The following is a 24,668-nucleotide window of genomic DNA, read 5'->3' on the forward strand; positions in this document are numbered from 1 at the left end:
CTGTTTTTACTTTTGAGTTTTGATAAAGTTCTTTTATATATTTTAGATACTAGTCCTATGTTAGATACATGGTATGCAAGCATTTTCTCTCAGTCTGTCACTTTTCTTTTCATCCTCTTAACAAGGTTCTTCACAGAACAAAAGTTTTAAATTTTGATGAAGTACAGTTTATCAGTTTTTCCTTTTATGGATCATACTTTTGGTGTTTTTGCCTAGCCTAGAGCCTGAAGATTTTCTTCTTCTTTTTTTTTCTTTCTAAAAGTTTTATGGATTTAAGTCCTTGATCCTTTTTTTTTTTTTTTTTTTTTTACTTTTTATTTTATATTGGAGTATAGCCGATTAACAGTGTTGTGATAGTTTCAGGTGCACAGCAAAGGGACTCAGCCACACATATACATGTATCCATTCTCCCCCCAACTCCCCTCCCATCCAGGCTGCCACATAACGTTGAGCAGAGTTCCCTCCTTGAACCATTTTGAGTTATTTTTTTTTTTTAATAAAGTGTGAGACTTAGGTCAACGTTTATTTTTTTTATCTGTGGACGTCTACTTGCTCCAGTTCCATTTATTGAAAAGGCTATATTTTCTCTATTGAATTGCTTTTGCACTTTTGTCAGAAGTCAGTTGGGCATATTCATGCTGGTCTATTTCTGGGTTCTCTTGCCTGTTTCCAAATCTATAATCTGTTCTCAGATCTATATGTCCCTCCCCTGATACCATATAGTCTTGATAAGTTTAGCTTTATAACACGTCTTAATAATTGAGTTGACTGATTCCTCTTGCTCTATTCTCTTTCAAAATTGTTTTAACTATTCTAGTTCCTTTGTCTTTCCATTTAAATTTATGAATAATCTTGTCCATATCCACAAAAAATCTTTGCTGGGGTTTTGATAGGAATTGAGTTAAACCTGTGTATCAATTTGGGGAGAATTGACATCTTTACTGTATTGAGTCTAACAGCCCATGAATCCATTCATTTACATTTTTGATATTTTTCATCATGATTTTGTATTTTTAGCATACAAGCCTTGTATATGTTTTGTTAGATTTATATCAGAATATTTCATTTTTTGGAGCATTTGTGAGTCATATTGTATTGTAAATTACAGTGCCCATGTATTCATTGGTAGAATATATAAATACAGTTGCTTTTGTGTGTTTATCTTGTATCCTGCACTTTGCTGAATTCACTTATATGTTGGAGATTTTGTCAGTTCTTTGGGATTTTCCACATAGATAGCTGTGTCGTCTACAAATAGGGACAGTTTTATTTTTTCCTTTTGAATCGGTATGTCTTTTATTTCCTTACCTTCTCTTACTTCACAGGCTAGAACTTCCAGCATTATCTTTAATAAGAGTGGTGAAGGTAGACATCCTTGCTTTGTTCTCAGTCTTAGGAGGAAAGCATATAGTATTTTACTATTAAATAAAATGTTATCTGTAGAGTTTTTGTAGATGCTCTTAGTCAAGTTGAGGAAGTTCTCTTATATTCCTATTTTTTGGGTACCTTTTATCATGAATGGGTGTTGAATTTTGTCACTTTTTTCCTTTGTTCATTGATACAATTGTGGTTTTTCTTCATTAGCCTGTTAATATGGGTGGGATACTGATTTTTAAACATTGAGCCAGCCTTGTATCCCTGGAATAAACCTCGCTTGATCATGGTATATAATTCTTTTAAAATAACTTGCTGAATTCTATTTGTAATATTTTGTTAAGGATTTTTATGTCTGTATTCAGGAAGTATATGGGTTTGCAGGTTCGTTTTTTTTTTTTTAACTGGCTTTGTCTGATTTTGGTGTCAGGATAACAATACTGGCTTCATGAAGTGATTTAAGAAGGTTCCCTCTTCCATTTTTGGAAGAGATTATATAGGGTTAGTTAATTCTTCTTAAAAGTATTTGGTAAACTTCTCCATTGAAGGTATTTGGGCCTGGAGTTTCTTTTTTGGGAATTTGTAAATTGTGAATTAAATTTCATTAAAAATCATAGAGCTTTTATCTATTTCCTGTTGGGTGAGTTTGATAATTTGTGGTTTTTGAGAAATAAGTCTACTTCATAGAAGATGTCAAACTTTCACATGTACATTTGTTTATAATATTCCCTTATTAGTCTTTTTTTTTTTTTTTTTTTTGTGGTACGCGGGCCTCTCACTGTTGTGGCCTCTCCTGTTGCGGAGCACAGGCTCCGGACGTGCAGACTCAGCGGCCATGGCTCACGGGCCTAGCTGCTCCACGGCATGTGGGGTCTTCCTGGACTGGGCCACGAACCTGTGCCCCCTGCATTGGCAGGCGGACTCTCAACCACTGCGCCACCAGGGAAACCCCCTTATTAGTCTTTTGATGTCTGCAGGGTCTGTAGTGATTGTTTTTCTGTTTTTAGTTTTATTCATTTCTTCTCTGATCTTTATTATTCTCTTTTTCCTACTGGCTTTGGGTTTATTTTTTTCTTCTTTTTCTATGTTCTTGTGATGAGGGCTTAGATTATTGTTTTGAGACTTTTCCTCTTTTCTAATGTATGCATTTAGTTATAAATTTGCTATAAATTTCTGCCATTGCTGCTTTAGCTGTGTCCTACAAATTTTGACGTCATATATTTTCATTTTTATTCATTTCCGTGTATTTTAAATTTTTCCTTGAGACTTCCTCTTTGACCCATGAATTATTTAGTATATTGCTTATGCTTCAAGTGTTTGGAGATTTTCCTGTTATCTTTTTGTTATTGATTTCTAGTTTGATTACATTGTGGTCAGAGAACATACTTTATATGATTTCAGTTCTTTTAAGTTTGTTGAGGTTTGTTTTATAGCCTAGGGTATGGTCTATTTTGGTATATGTTCTTTGGGCACTTGAAAAGGATATGTATTCTGCTGTTGTTGAATGTAGTGTTCTATAAATGTTGATTAGATCCTTAAAGGATGGTGTTATTGAGTGCTTCAGTATCCTTGCTGATCTTCTGTCTATTTACTCTTATTGAGAGAGGGGTATTGTAGTCTCTAACTATAATTGTGAGCTTGTCTCTTTCTCCTTTCAATTTTGTCAGTTTTTGCTTCACTTACTTAATGGCTCTGTTGTTTGGTGCATACACGTTTAGAGTTGCTACGTGTTCTTGGTAGACTGATCCTTTATGATTATATAATGTCCTCTATCTCTGCTGATTTTTTTTTGCTCTGAATTCTACTTTATCTGATATTAATATGTAAAAATATAATTTTAATTAATTTAAATTTAAATAGGCTCATGTGGCTGGTGGCTGCCATATTGACATTGCAGTCCTGGAAGATGGAGAGAGCTATGACACAATAAATTTGATTAAAAGGTAAATTTTATAGTATGTTAGAAGGTGTTAAGGGCAATGGGTGGTTAGCAGGAAAGGGAAATTGGGGCAGAGAAAGTGGGTGATATGACTTTAAATTGGGTAATCAAGGAAGAAATCATTGAATGTGACACGTGGGCAAAGATTTGAAGGAGTGAGAGAGTTAGCAATACAAATATCTTGGGGAAAAGTATATTAAAGGCCAAGAGGGAGATGGGTCATAGTAAGAACTTTAGCTTGTACTCTGAGTGACATGGAGAGCCACTTGAGAATTTAAAGCAGACCCTGATTCATTCTGACTTATATGTTGTATGAAGATCATTCTGGCTGGTGTGTTGAAAGTAGACTGTAGGGGACAAAGGGTGGAAACAGGGAGGCCATTTAGGAGACAGGAATACAGGTGAAAGATGACAGTAGCCAGACCAAATGGTTAGAGCAGGTTTTTGAGAAAATATCAGACATTTGGTTTTAGGTGTGTTACATTTGAATTGTTTATTAAATAGATCCACGTGGAGAAAGCAAGTAGATTGTCAAAGTTCTCCAGATCTATCAGTCCCTGCCCTTGTGGAGCTTACATTTTACTAGAATATGGGTAGTAAATACAATACATAAATAAAACAAATGGATAAAGCATACACTATGTTAGAAGGTAAATCTTAGGGAGAAAATTCAAGTAAGGAAAAAGGGATAAGTGGTGTTGGGCGACTGACTTGCTGAGAAGGTAACAACTGAGTAATGATAGGACTAATGATAGGAGGAAATACATCTTTTAGATACCTGGGATAATAATAGTTTAGGTAGAAGGGACCAAATGTAAAGGTTCTGAGATGGGAGCATGGCTGATGTTTAAAGAAGAAGGAGGCCAAGTATGGCTGGAGTGACATGAGCAAGGGAAAGAGGATTAGGGATGACAGAACAGAAGTAAAAAGTGTCTGTGTTATAGGCCCTTTTAAGGGCTCTGGCTTTTATCCTGAATGAGATGGGAAGCTAGTGGATAGTTTAGCAGAAGAGAGGCATGATCTGAACCTGTGGTTTAACTGAGTCACTCTAGTTGTTATGACTGAAGGGGCAAGGGTGGAAGCAAGGAGATTAGTTAGGAGACTTTTATACTAATCCGCTGTGGTAGCAGTGGAAATGGTGAGGAATGATCGTATTCTGGATACATTTTGAGGGTTGCATTGACAAAATTGGCTTACTGATTGGATGGGGGCTGGACAGGAGTCAAGGATTATTCCAAGGTTTTTGACCTGAGCCGTTGGAAGGATAGAGTTGCATTAATTGAGATAGGAAAGACTAGGAAGAACAGGTATGAAGTAGGTGATCAGGAGCTCAGTTTTGGACATGTTAAGCTTATGATGCCTATTGGACATCCAAATAGGTGTTCAGTAGGCATTCTCATTATGAATACTGTTTTTGTTTTAAAAATGAAATAATTGTACTAAAACAGTGTACTCATTGTTCTGAAAATATATTGCATTTGTTAATATCTTAATTTTTAACATGTTCAATCCTGAAAAACTTGAATATTTTGGAGAGAGAAATTGTTTGACTGCTTTTTGGCTTTGCTGCCACCAGAGTTGATGGTACTTTCTTAAATAAAGATGTCGTTCCGATTTTAGACATGGAAATATAACTATAGTCTGAGTGTTTCAACTCGCTTTCTATTTTAGGTCCTATTACTGCTGGATTGTGCAAGATATTTAACCCTATTTTCTTTGAGGTATGACTTAAATATCAAACGTCTTAAATAAGAGAAGGGAAACATTTTAGTTTTGGAAGTCAGAATGCCAAGGAGAAGGAAAAATCTTGGGGGAAATCCTTTTCGGAAGACTACAAACTCTAAGGAAGTTGTATCCAGTGTTGCTAGTCATGAGGAGCCAACCACTACTCTTCCTTCCATGTGTGAGACAAAAGTTGATCAGGAAGAACTCTTCACCAGTATCTCAGAGATGTTTTCTGATCTGGATCCTGATGTAGTGTATTTGATGCTTTCTGAATGTGATTTCAAAGGTGAGAAAAAGTTTAGTTTGAACCCTTTGCATCTTATAAGAAGATTTCATGTACTATGCTATGACCAATAGTAATATAGAAAATGACTACCTTATTTCTATTTTGTTCATCATTTTTTGAATATCTGCTGCGGGCAAGGTATAAGTTGGGTATTACAAGGGATATGAAGAAGAATAAAGCTTAGCTTCTTCTTTCAAGAAATGTACAGTTGTAAGTGTAAGATGTATGTGTAGATATCATATTCTATGTTTTATTTCTTTTTATCTTCCCTCTAGAATAGGTTGGCACTATTGACGTTTTGGACCAGATAATTCTTTGTTGTGCGGGGCTTTCCTGTGCATCGTAGGATGTTCAGCAGCATCTCTGGCCTGTACCCACTAGCTGCCAGTAGCACATTCCTCCCTGCTACCCCTGTTGTGACAACTAAAAATGCCTCTATATATCATCTTATGTCCCCTGGGGGCAATATCATCCCCCAGTTAAGAACCATTGACCTAGAATGTAAGCTCCTTAAAGACAGGGATTTAAAAATCTTTTGTTTTACTGTTGTGTCTCCAAGCCCCCAAATACCAAATGACTCAGTAGGATCTCAGTAAATATTTTTTGAGTGAAAAGGTAATTATAATTGTGGAAATGAGAGCTGATTAAGAATTGAGGCTAATAGAGTAGTGTGGTTTCAAAAATTTGGCTTTGGAGTCAAGAAAACTAGGTTGGATTTCCAGCTCTGTCACTTAACCTCTCTGGTTTCAGTTTTCTTATCTGCTAAGGAGAATAATAATAGTATGTACCTCATAGGACTTTTTCAGTGAAGGTTGAGTTTTCGTTTTTTTGGTTTGTTTTGATAAAGTCTTCAGTATAGTAAGTTATTAATGACTTGTAATAAATTGTTTAGATGTATGTTTGCAGCCATACATATCAAATTTGACTGATGAGTAAATTAAATATTGATGTTTAGTATTGCTATTGGCCATGATTAGTATAAGATAAAATTATTCTAGGTTTAGGGAGTTTTGGTAATGTGATAAACTTCCATTTTTTTTACATTCCATGGTCTGTGATGTGAGCATATCTTATCTATCCTGTTATGATATGTATACAGAAAACCAGTTTTTAGCAGTCCACATGATGCTCAGAAATGATAGTGTTTACAATTTTACTTGTGGCTTCAACATTTATTTCCTAATTTTGATGTGTTTAAACTTTATTTGTTGCACATACACTGAAATAGCAATGAAGAATTACAAGGAAAATATATTACCCTTACATCCTAACAAAAAACATTTCTCTTTTCCAGGATCTTCTCTACACCTTGTTCATAATAAATACTGATGTTTTGAGTAGTTTGAATAATAACATTGATGAAATTGTATATTCTACTTTTTAAACTTAACATAAGCATTTTTTTCAGTGTTGGCTGCAGTCTTTGTATTTATTTTTAATAGCTTTCTAATATTCCATTGGGTTGTTGTGCTCTAATTTATTTAATTATAACTAAGTTTTACATGGATAATTAATATTGCAAAGAACATCTTGGTACAAATAAACTTTTCTGTCTTTTGGCTTTTTTCTCAGTCCCAAAGTTTTATTTTCTTCTATCACAGGGTTAGGACAGTTTTTGGCTCTTGGAAACATACTGCTAAATTGCCTACTAAAGAGGTGTGCCATATGGTATCAGCATGGGAAAGGGTGGGGTGGGATAAATTGGGAGATTGGGATCGACATATTCACACTACTACATATAAAATAGATAACTAGTAAGGATCTACTGTATAGTACAGGGAACTCTTCTCAGTACTCTGTAATGACCTACATAGGAAAAGAATCTAAAAAAGAGTAGATATATGTGTATGTATAACTGATTCACTTTGCTGTACAGCAGGAACTAACACAACATTGTAAATTAACTATACTCCAATAAAAATTAACTTAAAAAAATAAATTTATTAAAAAAAAACGGGGGTGTGCCTATTTGTAATGACACCAGCACTGTATAAGTATAGGAGTTTCGTCACAGCCTTTTGAGCATTGAGTGGTATTATTTTAAGATTTTAGGAATAAGATTTTACCTTTTCTTAATGCTATTTTATTTAAGATAAAGAGAAATGTTGAATATATTTGTGTATGATTGTTTATTAATTCTTGTATTGTGTGAATTGTTCATGTGCTTTTCATTGTTTTATACCATTGTTTTAATTTTTTTCAACATTCTGTGAAAGAACTTTTCTTTTGTGTTATATAGATATAGTTTGATCTTTTACTTATTTTTACTTAATACTGTTTTTTTCATTATATACACATTAATTTTTTTGGTTGATTTTTTTTCTTTTGTGATTTTTCTATCACATAGATTTTTTTCTTAGAAATACCTCTTATATTTGCTTTTTTTTCCTTTTCTTTTTTCTTTTTTCTATGTTTAGGGCTTCTAGCTTTTGTAGCATTGCTATAGTCTTCTAACTGGTCTCTCTGTCAGGCTTGCCCCCTCCAATCCCTCTTTGTTTTTCTTCTTAAGGGAACATAATTTGGGTGCTTACTAGGTGCCAGTCCTTGTGCACAGCCCTTTTTCATGGATTATCTCATTTAATCCTCACAACAACACTATGAGGTAGGTACTTTTGTTATCCACACATTGCAGATGAGGAAATCAAGGCTTAGGAAAGTTAAGTAGCTCGTTCAAAGTGTTATTGCCAGCAAGTAGGGATTTAAATGTCGTTCTGACTCCGGACCAGAGCTTTTACCTACTGTGCTGTGCTGTTTCCACATTTATCTTCCATAAAACAAAACAAGATAAAACACAAAAATAATATAAAAAAGCCTCAAATTTCTGATGCTTAACAATTCTAATGGCTCTGTATTTATGTTATAAGGGAAAGAGCTCAGCAGTGGAGTCAGACATACCAGTCCTGGCTCTGTCACTTAATATCTGTGTGACTTGGGCTAAGTTAATGTACTTTCTGAACTTCATTTCCTTCATCTATGTGCTAGGAATACTGTAACTCATAGTATAATTTGAAGATTCAGTGAGATGACAAAGCATCTAGCCCAAATGCTATGACAGGTAGTTTCCCTTCAAGTTCCCTTAGAAAATAAAATTGATATTTCTTACCATGAAATACAGGACCCTTCCCAATTTCCCTTTCCAGTTTTATCTCCTCTTACCCACCATACTACTTGTACTCGCATTCCAACAAACTTCTCTTAATACCTTAAACATGCTTTGTGTTTTCAAGACTGGCTTTGCCTTTCCCTTCTGTGTCTGACAAGTTTCTTTTTGATCTTCGACTCCCAGTTCACATATTACCTTATGTGAAATCTTTCCTTACTCTCCTATAAGGCTGTTAAGGCATTTGTATATTATAAAGAGTGTGCATTATTTAACCTATATTATAGTGTGATTGTCTTCTAACGTAATTATCTGTAATTGCCTCCATTAGACTGCAAAAATCCTTTGAGTGTAGTTAAAAGTTGTCTTATTCATCTTTGTACAAAGTATGTCTGATACATAGTACATGCTCATATTTTTTGTATTAAGTGAAATTCATAACATGGACCATATATACAAATTACATTTACTAGGAGAGTACTTAAAATACTTCATACTTAAAAGGACATGCAGTGGGTTAGTATTTTTGAGTAAATCAACTGATTTTAGGATCTGTATAAACAACCCTAATGTATATAATTACAGATATTTTTACTTTTAATCAATAAATTCATCAGAGAATATCTACCTGATGGCAGTTCATTAGCCTAGTTTACTACTGTTTGTTTGAAAGTAACATTGCGTGTCTTCATAATTTAAACCTTTCACTAATACAGGCTGATATATTAGTAAAATATTAATTTAAGGAATTACTTGAATATTTATAAATTTCTCTGTATTTCATTCAATGTGAATTCTAGTATAATTTTATGTGGATTTTAATTAAATTATATTTTACTGTTTTCAATACATACGGATATATTTTGTTGTCGTTCTTGTTGTTGTACAGTTGAAAATGCCATGGATTGTCTATTAGAATTATCAGCCACTGACGCTAAAATAGAAGAATCGCCTTCAAAAAGCTTCGTTGCTTCTGAGAACCAAGTAGATGCAGTGGGATGTGAAATAATGGAAAAGTGTCCTCCTGAAGAAGAGAATGAAGATTCAAAAATGGATTCATTTTTGGACATGCAGCTAACTGAAGACTTAGATTCCTTAATACAGAATGCTTTTGAGAAATTGAACTCTTCTCCTGATGACCATGCATACTCATTTTTGCCTTTGCGAGATGTTAATAATTTTAGTAACCCGAGTGCATTTATAAATTCAGATTCAAGTAGTACGACTCCCATTCTTTCTACCCAAAATATGGATTTGAACAGTGAAAATGTAGAGAGTTCTGCCTCTACATTAAGTTCAAATTCCTTAACTTCACATTCACTTTCAAATGAGTCCAAAACTTTTACAAAGGATAACACATTGGCATTGGAAGATTCTCTTCTCAGTAGTCCTTTAAATGTAGCAAATGACACTACGATGGATTGTAGTAACCAAATTCAGAAAGAGCTTTTAGAATCTGTGTGTGTTGAGACTCAGTTCTCTCAAGCCCCTGTAGATTTGGATGCCAACGAACTTCAGGCGCCTTTAAACCTTACTGTGCAAAATCTGGGGCTTGGTTTACTAGGTACAGGTGGAGATCAGAAATCTTCTGTCCCTGATGTTTTTGTACCTTCTGAAGAATTCAATTTCCAGTCACACAAACAGACTGAACTGCCACCAAAGGGGAAGGATGTGAACTACTGCCCAGTACTTACCCCTCTCCCTCTACTGCTGCCTCCTCCTCCCCCTCCACCAATGTGGAATCCAATGATTCCTGCTTTTGACCTCTTTCAAGGAAACCATGGCTTTGTAGCTCCTGTTGTAACCACAGCTGCACACTGGAGACCTGTCAACTATACATTTCCACCGCCGATTATTTCCCATACTTCCCCAACAAAGGTATGGAGAAATAAAGAGGGAACAAGTGCTTATCAGGTACAAGAAACTCCAGCTTCTCAGGTTGTAAGAAAGAAGACATCATCTTATGTTGGACTAGTTCTTGTTCTTCTCAGAGGGCTTCCGGGATCAGGAAAATCTTTTTTGGCAAGGTATGAGGTTTAATTGAGTTTAAAGAAAGAGTGTAATGCATGAACTTGAATATTTATAACAGCATAAATATGTGGAATACTTTTAGTTCATAGAGATGTTTACTAATTTTTTTTAACTTTGTAGCTAATAGCACTGTTTTCTCTAGAAGTTTTTATTGAATTCTTTCATCTTAGAATATTTTGAGAGACAGAATAGAGGAAAATATTAAAGATGATTCCAAGATTGTGAACTTGTGAAATCAACAGAAATAAGTTCATGTGGAAGAGAACTAATTTGAGTGGGAGAAAGATGAATTCAGCTTTGATTATAGAGATAAAGGGCCATAATTGATTTTGAATTCAAGGAAGTCTTATACACAAGAATTCTACTGGTAGTTGGAGATTTGGAAGTGTAGCATGTTGTTAAATAAGGTTTTAGAAATGTATGTTTGAAGAAAGAACATGGGATGAGCCACTGATAGAGAACTTCAAATTCTCAGTGATTTATTTCTTTTTTTTTTTTTTTTTTTTTTTTTTTTTTTTTTTTTTTTTTTTGCGGTATGCGGGCCTCTCACTGTTGTGGCCTCTCCCATTGCGGAGCACAGGCTCCGGACGCGCAGGCTCAGTGGCCATGGCGCATGGGCCCAGCAGCTCCGCGGCATGTGGGATCTTCCCGGACCGGGACACGAACCAGTGTCCCCTGCATCGGCAGGCGGACTCTCAACCACTGCGCCACCAGGGAAGCCCAGTGATTTATTTCTTGCAAGATGTGCTCTCAGTTGTTTTATCTCAAATACCCATCTATGTCCCTTTTGTAATCAAGGAGTGTTGTGGATGCCTTGGTGTGAGAGACTAGAGTCAGGGTTAGAGGCAGCTTTGTTGTGTTTTCAGTAGCACTTGTTAAAGAGTGTTGTTTTCAAAGTTTTCTCCTACCCTCCTTCTTTAAATTCCAGAATATTTACATCTAATATATTTTATTTGCCAGTTTTTCCCTTTTCCAAATTTTAACTCTTTGCTCTCTTCTATTCTTAGCTGGGTCTTTTCTATTTGATCCTGGGTGTATCTAGCATTAGTGAGTATGCATGTATACCTTGATGAGCTCATTTTCAGTTTTTTTTTTTTTTTTTTTTTTTTTTTTTTTTGCGGTATGCGGGCCTCTCACTGTTGTGGCCTCTCCCGCTGCGGAGCACAGGCTCCGGACGCGCAGGCCCAGTGGCCATGGCTCACGGGCCCAGCCGCTCCGCGGCATGCGGGATCCTCCCGGACCGGGGCACGAACCCCCGTCCCCTGCATCGGCAGGCGGACTCTCAACCACTGCGCCACCAGGGAAGCCCTTCAGTTGTTTTTTTTAATGTCCTTTCTTAGTGTGGATTTATTTCCCAATAAATTTCCACATATTCTACTCATACACTAATAAGTATATTCTTCTGTAGACATAGGCTTTCTCATTGATTTAATGACCACAAGAATAAAAAACATTTTAATTTAATATTATAGACATTACAGTCAGTTATGATATTGCATTTTGTGAAAGATTGGAACAAAACGTTGTACCTTAAAAAGTAATAGTGCTGTGACATTTGTTTGAAGAACTAGGTTTCAGAGGCCTTAGAGCCAGAGGCAGCTACAGTTAGCAATTGGGAAGAGAAAGAAGTGCGTGTCACAAAGTCAGAGCTTACTAATAATTTTTGAATGAATAGAGAGAAATAACTGGGAAGTACAGAGACATAGAAGCTGAGTTTTCTCAGAGAGAACAGTCCACAGTATTAAGCTAGCATGCAAGCCCAAGGAAAATGAAAGATGAAAAACAGCTTTTGGATTTATTGGAAAGAAGGTCATGAATGGATATCTTGAAAAACAATTTTGTTGCGCTGGGAAAGTGGAAGACCTTAAGACCTTAAAAAAGCATTTATACTAAAGCAGTTAAGGGAAGGAGAGAAGTTAGGTAATAGTTGAAAAAGGGGTCCTTAAAGTGTGGTTAAAATTTTAAAAGATAGCTGAGATGTATACACGTTTAAAGGGAAAAGAGGAATTAAAGTGTCAGAGGGGAAGACTTAGAGATAAAGGAGAAGAGGGTAAATGTAGGAGTCTTAAGAAGTGGGATCAAGTGAGCATTCACCAGAATGTGAGCTCCATGAGTGCAAGAATGTTTGTTGTTTTTATTCACTGATGTATGCTCAGTGCTTAAAACAGTGCCTGGCACTTAGTAGATGCTAATAAAAATTAAATTCAAAAGGTATATTTTAATATGGGAAAAGAATCTAAAAAAAGAGTGGATATATGTATAACTGATTCACTTTGCTGTACACCTGAAACTAACACAACATTTTAAATCAACTATACTACAATAAAAATTAATTTAAAAGTATATTTTAACTTCAGGAATATTTATACATGTTTTGGGAGAGGATAAATGGTGATATTTTACAAATGGTTAAGAGGGTAGCATTGTTATGTCTCTGTGGATTCTGTTTGCTTAGTTTTTGCACGTATCTCAATTACATAGAAGATAAATTCCAGAGTCAAGAAAGAGAGATGGGAGACTTCCCTGGTGGTCCAGTAGTTGAGACTTTGTGCTTCCACTGCAGGAGACACAGCTTTGATCCCTGGTTGGGGAACTAAGATCCCCTGCAACCTGCGCAGCATGGCCAAAAGAAAGAGATGTCAGAAAAGCCCTGCAAAACTATCTTAACTTTGTATAATTTAACAGATTAAATTAATAGTCTATTAACATTATATTTTTGGATGTTTTCGGCATACTAAGTTTATGGCAATATACAAAGAGCTTCATCTACTTTTGAAGATCGGTTGAATATCAAGGTACTCACCTAATGGGAAGTGACCTTCCACTTAGAGTGGGTAAGGTAGATCAGTGTGTATCAAGTGACCAGATGAGGGGATTGCCTGTGACTGATAAGAGTTCTGAAGCATTTGCAGTTGTCTGGTTTTCTTGATAATTAAAATGTGTTAATTTTCAAACCTTTATAGTATATAAAGCAAAGTAGCCTTGCCTCAGGTCAGTATACCTGGGAGTCAAACTTCTGCTTAGAGGATTTCTAGTGTGATTTTTTTAAAAAAATATTTTATTTATTTATTTATTTATTTTATTTTTGGCTGCGTCATGTCTTAGTTGTGGCACACGGGATCTTTCGTTGTGGCACGCGGGCTCTTTGTTGCGATGCACGGGCTTCTCCCTAGTTGTGGCGCATGGGCTCCAGAGCATGCAGGCTCAGTAGTTGCAGCGCGCAGGCTTAGTTGCCCCTCGGCACGTGGGATCCTAAGTTCTCTGACCTGGGATCAAACCTGCATTCTCTGCACTGGAAGGCATATTCTCAATCACTGGACCACCAGGGAAGTCCCTCTAGTGTGATTTGTTTGAATAATAAAATATTTTCATTCTTTTAAATAATAATATTTGAATTTTTAAGTCGGTTTTTAAAAAAATTAATTTGTTTATTTTTGGCTGTGTTGCGTCTTCTTTACCTTGCGTGGGCTTCCTCTGGTTGCGGCGAGTGAGGGCTACTCTTTGTTGCGGTGCACGGGCTTCTCATTGCGGTGGCTTCTCTTTGTTGCGGAGCACGGGCTCTAGGCGCGCAGGATTCAGTAGTCATGGTGCGCAGGCTCTAGAGCACAGGCTCAGTAGTTGCAACACATGGGCTTAGTTGCTCTGCGGCATGTGGGATATTCCTGGACCAGGGATCAGACCCGTGTGCCCTGCATTGGCAGGTGGATTCTTAACCGCTAAGCCACCAGGGAAGTCCAATACTTGAATTTTTAATTCGGATTATGACCTTGCAAAAATTAGGAGAGAGAATTTAAATAGAAGAAAAATGAATTAAAATAATTACATTTATCATTCACAGGACTTTGCAAGAGGATAATCCAAGTGGAGTCATTCTTAGTACTGATGATTATTTTTACATAAATGGACAATACCAGTTTGATGTAAAATACTTAGGAGAAGCACATGAATGGAACCAGAATCGTGGTAAGAATAGACATCAGATGATGCGTAATATTAAGAGGAATATAAAGAAAAAAATCCACTTAGTGTTTGTATTTTGAGAGATGTATAACTTTTAAAAGTTATAATTATCTTTAATTCTAAATTATAACTATATATAATATAGGTAAAATTATAACAATTCTAATGTTACATAGTAAGTGAAAGAGGTAGTCTCATAGAGTTGTTATGAGAATTAAATGAGCTAAGTTTTATAGAATAGCTTAGAACGTTGCATAACATGTTTAAGTTTTATTTAGTCAGTGGGTTATCTTGCAGAAGTATAGTAAGTCAGATTTTCTGTGCTGGTCTCTGAATAGCTCAAGATGGTTACAGTTTTCTGGCTCTGGTTCCTGTTTCCTAAAATAGAATTTGCATTGTTAATCACTCGTCTTGCCTAGATTGGCTTAATTTTTATAGAGGATAGTGTGAATGTAAAAATGACTCTCCTCAAACTGAATCTGCAGGGAGATTCATAGGTAAAACCTTAATTTCTTTATTAGTGCAACTGTCTATTCACTGAATATGGTTTTATTATGAAATGTTTAGTTATGGATAGAGTTTTATGTGTGAAGTTCTTATTAAGACATATAGACAATATTTCACTTAGTGTTTCTTTTACGATAAATGCACTGTGAAGGCTATTCTTGAGTTTGTCATCTTTAGACATTGTTAAATTTTTCTATATTCATTCTTGAACTAAATACTGAAGTGAAAACTCAGGAATACCAACACAAAAATAAACAGTGTGATGTGATGAAGAGCAGTCTTGGATTTGCCAGTTACTAGCTGTGTGATCTTGTGCAAGTTATTTATATTCTCCAGGACCCAGTGTCTTCCTCTGTAAAAGGGCTTAATAATACTAAACCCCCAGGATCCTTGTAAAGGTTAAATGAGAATGAAGAGTGCTTAGCCGTAGTTCAGTGTGCCCTTTCTATAACAACAACCGCAACAATGATGATATGAAATTAATTGGCAGAACTCTTTTTTTAAAAAGCTTTATTGAATGAGATAAGAATCAAATCGTTTTTAGCATATTCAGTGTTGTACAACCATCACCACAATCAATTTTAGAACGTTTTTATCACTCCAGAAAGACCTCATACCCATTAGCAGTCACTCCTCATTTCTCCCCAACTCTCTCCCAGCCCCAGGCAACTACTACTTTACTTTCTCTTTCTATAGGTTTGTCTCTTCTGAACATTTCATACAAGTAGAATCATATAATATGTGGTCTTTGTGAATGGCTTTCTTTCATTTAGCATAACGTTTTTCAAGGTTCATCCATGTTGTAGAAAGTATCAGTACTTTATTCTTTTTTATGGCTGAATAATATTCCATTATATGGATCTGCCACATTTTGTTTATCCATTCATTAGTTGATGGACATTTGGGTTGTTTCCACTTTTTGGCTATTATGAATAATGTTGCTATGAACATGCCTGTCTATGTCTAACCTTTTTAGTAACTGCCAAGCTATTTTCCAAAGCAGCTGCACTATTTTACATTCCCAGTAGCAGTTTATGAGGGTTCCAACTTCTCTATATCTTTACCAACACATGTTATTATCTATCTTTTTGATTATAGCTATCCTGGTGGGTGTGAAGTGGTATCATGTTGTTTTGATTTGCATTTTCCTGATGGCTGATGATGTTGAGCACCTTTTTGTGTGCTTGTTGGCTACTTGTTTATCTCCTTTGGAGAGCTTTCTATTCAAATCTTTTGCCATTTTTAAATTGAATTATTTGTCTTTTTATTATTGAGTTATGAGAGAGTATACAGAACTTTTAAAACTTCCAAATATTTTCCTTGTAAGGCTTATTTATTGTGGCTCATCATTAATTCCCTGAATGGTCTAATTCCTTGGGAAAAAAGGCAGTTTTATAAGAAAATCTCTTGCACAAGACATATAATAATTGTTTATTTCAAATCAAGACATCTTGTTTTTTGTCATGTGTATGCGTGTTTGCCTATATTTTTTGTTTTTAAACTTTATTTTGGAATAATTTTAGATTTATGGAAAGGTTTGCAAAGGCAGTATTGAGTTTTTCTATACCCCTCACCCATTTGGCCCTAATGTTAACATTTTATATAACTATGGTACATTTGTCAAGACTAAGAAATTAAAATTAACATTGGTACATTACTATTAACTAAACTCCAGATTTTACTTGGATTTTAGTTTTTCTACAAAAGTCCTTTTCTGTTCCAGAATCCAGATTCTGGATTCATGGTATCCAGAATCTTATCCAGGATACAATGTTGCTTTTAGCATGGTATGATATTGTTTTTAATGATAGCTTTTTTCCCCATTTATGCTATTTATACATGTAACATGCACGTCAAACTAAAATCAGACAGTTTTTATTTAATTTCTCTGATTATAATTTTATTATTTATTTCCCTATGTTTTAATTTTTTATATATTCAAAAGTAGTATTTAGAAATAGAGTTGTGAATAAAATTAGCACATATCTATGATTTTCAAATTATGAAAACAAGATCAGATTTTTAAAATATCAAGATAATCCTTAATATTGTTACTAAAAGTGATTTCTCATTTTCTGTTTGTATTTCAGCAAAAGAAGCATTTGAGAAGAAGGTATCTCCTATAATAATAGATAATACAAATCTACAGGCATGGGAAATGAAGCCATATGTTGCTTTGGTTTGTACCATGAATTGTCATAAGTCTAATAGTGGGTTTGAAATTATTGGGGGATGTTAATTACACAAGTGAATCTCAAGCAAACAGTCCTTGGACTGTATGTAACTGAGCTTTCTCTGGTCTTTAGCAAAATGAGAAAAATAGGAATAGTTTTTCCATAAGACTAAATTTATTCAGTTTTCAAATTTTGAGATTCAGTTTTTAAATTCTGAGATTGTTTTTGTTTTTTGATGTCTTTTATGAAAAGATAGTGGTATTAAATTATAATTTTATGTTTGTGTGTATTTATGTGTATGTATGTGTGTGTCTACACACACACACAACCATTTTCTTATTGCTTTTACTTGGCAGAATCAAAATTTGCTGGTTCTTTCTTAGTCCCCAAATTTCTTTTGAAATTTTGCTATTCTGAGAAATTCAAAATTCTGTACATTCAGCTATTTTCAGTTCTCCAAATTTGCTGGATTCCTTTTTTGTCCAGCTTTGATGTCAGCTTTTTCAGGAAGTTAGCTTTCATTCACTTACTAAAAAGCTGAATTGGGCACTCTTTCTGCTTTCCTGGCACCCTGGCTTACTTCTGTCATAGTATTAAGCACACGGTTTTTATCAGTAGGCCATGGGTTGACTAACTTTTTTCTAGAAAGCACCAGATAGTAAATATTTTAGGTTTTGCAGGCCACAGTTTCTGTTGCATATTCTCTTTTAAGAACCTTTTAAAGATAAACACACACACACACACACAAAAACTATTCTTAACTCCTAGGTTGTACAAATACTGGCTGATGGGCTGAATTTAGCTCTAAGCTATCCATTTTTCTTGAGGGTAAGCCTATCATTTTTTTCATCATTGAATCTCCAGAATATAGCACTATGCTTGGCATATAATTAATATATATATTCATTGAGTAAATTGATGAGTGAAGCTTTTGTGAGTATGGGTATTGTTTGTTTTATTACCCCAAGATTAGCACATCTGGCACATTGAAGCTCAGTTTGTTTCTTTAGTTAGTAAATATTGTACTTGCTGATTTATGTTCTTTTTTTTTTTTTTTGATTTATGTTCTTAACACATCCAACTTATACCCCCATTGCTGTGCCTAGTGCACTTGTACTGTTTTGAAGTACAAGGTATGATTCTTTACTTTTCTGAAGAAAATTGTGTCCTTTGAACAAGTGAGATTTTACTTCTGTGCAGGGCAGTAGAGAGAACAAAGACTTGATTTTAGTGCATTGAGAGCACTAAAATCACGCACAGTTTGCTTTCTGGCCTTAGGAGTTTCTAGTTTCTAGACTAATATATTCACCACTGGGACCTGCTTCCCCCTTAACCTTACTTAACTCCTCTGTAGGTTTTTCTTAGCTTCCTGCTCTCATCTTAGAAAGTTCTTTATTTTCCTATGAAAATAGGAAAAAAACCACTTTACTTTCCTATGTAGAAAACAAAGAAGTCCTTGAATTTGTGTTTCTGATTTTCGTTTAGGCTTCAGCCTTCTATAATGTTTTCTTTCCCCTTTTTTATTATATAATGATTAAAAATATGAAGCTATTTTTCCAGTATTGATTCCTTGACTCTTTGCAACTCTACTTAGAAGTATAAAGGACTCCTGCTTATCATAGATGGCAAATGCTTTTGTCTTCATAAAGAAGTAGATGAAGGAATTATTCTAGAGAAGAGGATCACTTTTTGCTTCTTTTGGTAGTAAGATAATGAAAGCTGTAGAGGAGTGGAATAAACAGTCTATTATCATCTTGACTGTCATTTACAAAAGTAGCTAAAGTAGTAAGAGATAAATAGGGAGCAGTCAAATATGCTTAGTGGCAATTGGCAAAACGTGTGTGTGTGTGTGTGTGTGTGTGTGTGTGTGTGTGTGTATGTATGTATATATATGGCAAAGCAATATTGTCCCTTGTAGGCTATCATAGAGGTTGACCTAAGTCAGAATCCTCTTAAGTAATGTAACATATTTTTAAGGTTTGCCTATTGATATGGGAGTTGAAAAAGTCTTTAAATTGATAGTCTCTCTTTTTCTCTTTGTGTATGCATGAATTTAAAATTAATTTGATCCTAACAGCTGTATGATACCCCTTTAGGTAATTAGAGACCTGGGCTATTGCCAGGCCTTGAATCATTTGTATGAAATTTGTTGCTGAGGTGAGGAGATGGAAGTGAGTAAGCTCATTACAGGTGTCACTACCTACCTTGGTGTCTGGGTTGAATTTTGGACTTTTCTGTCAGAATGACAGAAAATAGCAATGACCACTTTGGCATCTTGTCATAAAGCTGAGAGGATCAATAGTGGGAGGTGAGGTCAGAGATGTAATGGTGGTTGGGGAGATGGTAGGGCAGATTATGTAAGGGCTCATACATAGATCACTGTGAGGACTTTGGATTTTACCTTGGGTGACATGGAAGATACATTAGTCTGCTCAGGCTGCCATAAAAAAAATACCATAGGGGCTTCCCTGGTGGCGCAGTGGTTGAGAGTCCGCCTGCCGATGCAGGGGACACGGGTTCGTGCCCCGGTCCAGGAAGATCCCACATGCCGCGGAGCGGCTGGGACCGTGAGCCATGGCCGCTGAGCCTGCGCTCCGCAACGGGAGAGGCCACAGCAGTGAGAGGCCCGCGTACAGCAAAAAAAAAAAAAAAAAAAAAAAATACCATAGACTGGGTAGCTTCAACAAGAGGAAATTAATTTTCTCATAGTTCTGGAGGCTAGATGTCCCAGATCAAGGTCCAGCAGGGTCAGTTTCTGGTGAGAGTTCTCTTCCTCCCTTGCAGGTGGCCATTTTCTTGCTGTGTTCTCACATGGTGGAGAGAGCAAGTTCTCCAGTGTCTCTTCTTTTTTTTTTGCGGTACGCGGGCCTCTCACTGTTGTGGCCTCTCCCGTTGCGGAGCACAGGCTCCAGACGTGCAGGCTCAGCGGCCATGGCTCATGGGCCCAGCTGCTCCGCGGCATATGGGATCCTCCTGGACCGGGGCACAAACCCATGTACCCTGGATCGGCAGGAGGACTCTCAACCACTGCGCCACCAGGGGAGCCCCAGGGTGTCTCTTCTTATGAGGGCACTAATCTTAACAGATTAGGGCCCTAACCTTTTGACTTCATTTAACCCTAATTACTTCTATAAAGGTCCTATCTCCAAACACAGTCACATGGTGGGATGGCGGTTTCCACATATGGGATCTGAGGGGACACAATCATTCAGTTCATAACAGGGTTTTGAGCAGAGTAGTGACATGATCTGACTATTAAAAGGATCACTGTAGTGCAGCATTGAGAATAGACTTATGAGTGGGGAAGAATGGAAGCAGGGAGACTAGTTAGAGGGCTTTAGTGGTAATTAAAGTAAAAAATCACATGGTTCAGACCAACATCGTAGTAGTAAAGGTGATAGTGAGTAGAGATTAGATTCTGGATATATTTTTAAAGTAGAGCCAACTGAATTTCTTGTATTGATGTGGATGTGAAAGAAAGAGAGGCATTAAGAATGACATCAAGGTTGATTTTTGGCTTATGTAACTGGAGGTTGTCATTAGCTGAGATGGAGAGGGTTCAATTCAGGTAGAATAGTTTTTTGTTGTTTTTTTGGTCACACTGCACAGCATGTGGGATCTTAGTTCCCTGACTAGGGATCGAACTGCAGAGTCTTAACCACTGGACTGCCAGGGTAGTCCTCAGGTAGAATAGTTTTGTGGTGGGTGTGAGGTAATGAATTTCAGAAGTTTAGGTTTGACTGTGTTAAGTTTGTTTAATAGGTAATTGGATCTGTGGGTTTGGAGTTCAGGAGTGAATTCTGGGCTAACAATATATATTTGAGAGTCATTACCTAATGCGTGATATTTAAAGCCAAGGAGTGGCATGATAATTACTGAGGAAGTGAGTGTGGATCAAGAGTAGAAGACCAAGGACTAAGTCTGGGCCATTCCATTGTGAGAAGAGGTCTGGGTGAAAGGGAAGGACTAACAAAAAAGACTGAGAACACCCACCCAGTTGGAGGAGTAGGAAAAGCAATAGTAATGAAAACAGTGTAAGAAGAGAGTGATGAACTGTGACAAGTGCTGCTGAGAGGCAAGAGAGTGAGAATTAACCGTAGCATTTTTCAATGTGGAAGTAATTCATGGTTTCCATGCCCAGTTTCAATGGAGGAGCCAGTTGGAGTGGGTTTGAGAGGCTAGAAGGGGAAGAATTGGAGACAGAATATAGTTATTATTTGAGACGTTTTCCTGCAATGGGAGTAGGAAAATGGGGAGATAGCTGTCAGGGGATGAGGGGTTAGAGTAAAATGGGAGAGATAACTGAATGTGATGAGATTGATTCAGCAGGGAGAGAAAAATTAATCATGCCTCAGAGGGGAGAGTTGCTGAACTCAGTTACCCTTGAGATAGAGAAGATGGGTCTAGTGCACAAGTATAGGGCTTGGCTTTTAGATTACAGCCATATTAGAGTTTTGAAAAATAGAATGAGCTGTCATTTAAGATGGTTTTAAACTTACAAAAGTCGTACATGTTTATGGTAGGTATTCAAACCATAAAAAAGAATGCCTAAAGTCCTATCCCCTTGAGGTAGGTGCTTTTCATAGTATTTTTGAGAAACTTTCCAGAAGTTTTTATACATATACAGATGTGTGACTAATCCTTTTTCATTCAAGTGAAAATTCTGTATCTTACTTTCTTAACAATTCATATTAAGAACATTTTCTCATTAACACATATAGTATTTTTAAAACCATTGTATATATTTTCACTGTATGGTTGTATCTTCATTTCTTTAGCCAGTTCCATGTTAATAGACACTAAGTTGTTTGTATTCTTTTGCTGTTACAAATAATGGCGAACTGGATATCCTGCTGTATATATATTTCTGCACTCTGACATAAGTTTTTATCAATAGAATAAATTTCTGGAAGTTCATTGCTGGATCAAAGAGACTGTGTATTTTACCAGGTAACACACTCATCAAGATTAGATAATCTTTTAGGTTCTTTCAGTTTTAACATGCTGTGAATTTGGAAACAATGAATTAAATTTCATGGAAGTAATTATTTTAAAATGCATTTGTCTTTTTTGTATGTAGTCTCAAAAACATAAATATAAAGTCCTTTTCCGGGAACCGGATACCTGGTGGAAATTCAAACCAAAGGAACTTGCAAGGTAAAACTTGGAGTTTATCTAACGTGTTTTTAATTTCATGAGAGTGATAGAAAGTCCATCTAGATTTTTTCCCCTTGTAAATAATGAACGAAACAAAATGTATTAGATTGCGGCTTCGCCACTTAAAAATTAATAACAAATTTTGTATTGCCTATAGGCTATCTTTTATCAGTTTGTGAAGAATTTGTCTTTCTGTTCCTGAATTGTTAATTAACAGTCAGAAAAATTCCAATTGTCCTATATAGTCAGTACTTTATTACTTATTAATAATATAATGTCAATATCTGAAACTAGAAGAGATTCTAGGATTTGGCAAACCTGAACCGTGTGCTACTGGCAGGGACAAATTGTTGTAGCTGCATAGTGACTCACAATGCTGGACGGAAGTGAGGAGGTATAAATGGAAAAGGTAGCTGTCGAGGTTTTTCACTACCCACTCTGCTTTCCCCCCAAGGTTATACTTTTTTCTCTGATTGTTTGACTTGGATAAAAATGTTAACTCAGGACATGGACATACAGTGTATTTTGTTTTGTGCTCTGTATTACCTTAGAGATAGCCCTAAATTAATTTTGGTCAGGGTATTTTCTCCATGGTAATTTAAACTAATGTCAGTACTAAATAAAGGACAACCTAACTTTAGGATATTCACAGTGTTGTGCAAGCATCACCACTGTTTAATTGACGAATGTTTTCATTACCTCAACAAAGAAACCCTGTATTTGCTATTAGTCACTCCCGATTCCCCTTTCCCTTGGCAACTACTAATCCGCTTTTCTGCCTCTATCAATTTGCCTATTCCAGACATTTCATATAAATGGGATCATACAATATGTGACCTTTTGTGTCTGACATCTTCACTTAGCATAATGTTTTCAAGGTTCACCCATGTTGGAGAATGTATCAGTACTTCATTCCTTTTTATTATCCTTTTGATACATTACTAGATACATTACTAGATTTGGTTTTCTAGTATTTCATTTAGGATTTTTGCATCTGTATGAATGAGTGAGATTGACTTACAGTTTTTTCTTCTTTGCCCTGTCTTGCCTGGTTTTGGTATCATGGTTTTAGGTTCATAAGATTAGTTGGGAAGTATTTCTTCTGTTTTCTGAGTTTATGTAAGTTTGAATGTTTGATAGAATTTACTTATGAAACTGTCTGGATCCTTTGTTTTCTTTGTGAGAAGTTTCCATTGGAATTTGTCCATTACACCAAAGTTTTCAAATTTACTAAGACCGTTCATGGGACTTCCCTGGTGGTGCAATGGTTAAGAATCTGCCTGCCAATGCAGGGGACACGGGTGCAAGCCCTGGTCCGGGAAGATCCCACATGCTGCAGAGAAGCTAAGCCCGTGTGCCACAACGACTGAGCCTGTGCTCTAGAGCCCGTGAACCACAAATACTGAGCCCTCGTGCCACAACTACTGAAGTTCACGTGCCTAGAGCCCATGCTCCACAACAAGAGAAGCCACCGCAATGAGAAGCCTGAATACCACAACGAAGAGTAGCCCCCACTCCCCGTAGCTAGAGAAAGCCCACGCGCAGCAACGAAGACCCAACGCAGCCAAAATATAAATTAAATAAATAAATACATAAAACGAAAAACTTTTTATTAAAACTCTTGTAGTATTCTCTTACCATTTACATCTCTGCTGCATCTGTACTTTTAAACCCTAGTGTGTTTATGTGTATCTTCTTTTTTTTCTTGATTATTCTTAGCAGAGATCAGATTTTTTTGTTTTTATAAATTATTTATCTGTTTGGCTTTTTTTTTTTTTTTTTTGCGGTACACGGGCCTCTCACTGCTGTGGCCTCTCCTGTTGTGGAGCACAGGCTCCGGACGCGCAGGCTCAGCGGCCATGGCTCATGGGCCTAGCCGCTCCGCGGCATGTGGGATCTTCCCAGACCAGGGCACAAACCCGCGTCTCCTGCATCGGCAGGCGGACTTTCAACCACTGCGCCACAAGGGAAGCCCTATTTATTTGTTTTTATTTTTGGCTGTGTTGGTTCTTCATTGCTGTGCACGGGCTTTATCTAGTTGCAGCAAGTGGGGGCTACTCTTCATTGCGGTGCGCAGACTTCTCATTGTTGTGGTTTCTCTTGTTGCAGAGCATGGGCTCTAGGCATGTGGGCTTCAGTAGTTGTGGCACGAGGGCTCAGTAGTTGTGGCTCGCGGGCTCTAGAGTGCAGGCTCAGTAATTGTGGCACACGGGCTTAGCTGCTCTGCAGCATGTGAGATCTTCCCGGACCAGGGATCAAACCTGTGTCCCCTGCATTGGCAGGCAGATTCTTAACCACTGTGCCACCAGGGAAGCCCGAGATCAGATGTTTTATTAGCCTTTTCAAATAGATATCTTTCTGCTTTGTTGATCTTTCTATTGTAAGTTTGTTTTATGTTTCATTCATTTCTGCTTC

The 24,668-nt window shown here is 36.5% G+C and overlaps 1 protein-coding gene across 6 annotated transcripts in view; it reads left to right on the top strand.

The window, feature by feature from the left end:
• N4BP2 (NEDD4 binding protein 2) overlaps positions 1 to 24,668 on the top strand; it is a 121,201-nt gene that overhangs the window by 25,669 nt on the left and 70,864 nt on the right. For 3 of the 6 annotated variants that reach the window (XR_004350021.1, XM_032632675.1, XM_032632676.1), the window contains 4 exons: positions 9,314 to 10,451; positions 14,294 to 14,418; positions 17,013 to 17,101; positions 22,177 to 22,253. Coding sequence is in view for 5 of the 6 variants with exons in the window: in XM_032632675.1 (XP_032488566.1) it covers positions 9,325 to 10,451; positions 14,294 to 14,418; positions 17,013 to 17,101; positions 22,177 to 22,253 (1,418 nt within the window). In the remaining variant the exon portion in view is untranslated. Of the gene's footprint in view, positions 1 to 3,235; positions 3,318 to 4,984; positions 5,325 to 9,313; positions 10,452 to 14,293; positions 14,419 to 17,012; positions 17,102 to 22,176; positions 22,254 to 24,668 lie in introns of those variants that run through there. The other 3 variants (XM_032632674.1, XM_032632673.1, XM_032632677.1) reach the window with 2 other exon arrangements.

The sequence above is a fragment of the Phocoena sinus genome, chromosome 5, assembly GCF_008692025.1.
Source record: "Phocoena sinus isolate mPhoSin1 chromosome 5, mPhoSin1.pri, whole genome shotgun sequence".
Classification (NCBI taxonomy): Eukaryota; Metazoa; Chordata; class Mammalia; order Artiodactyla; family Phocoenidae; genus Phocoena; species Phocoena sinus.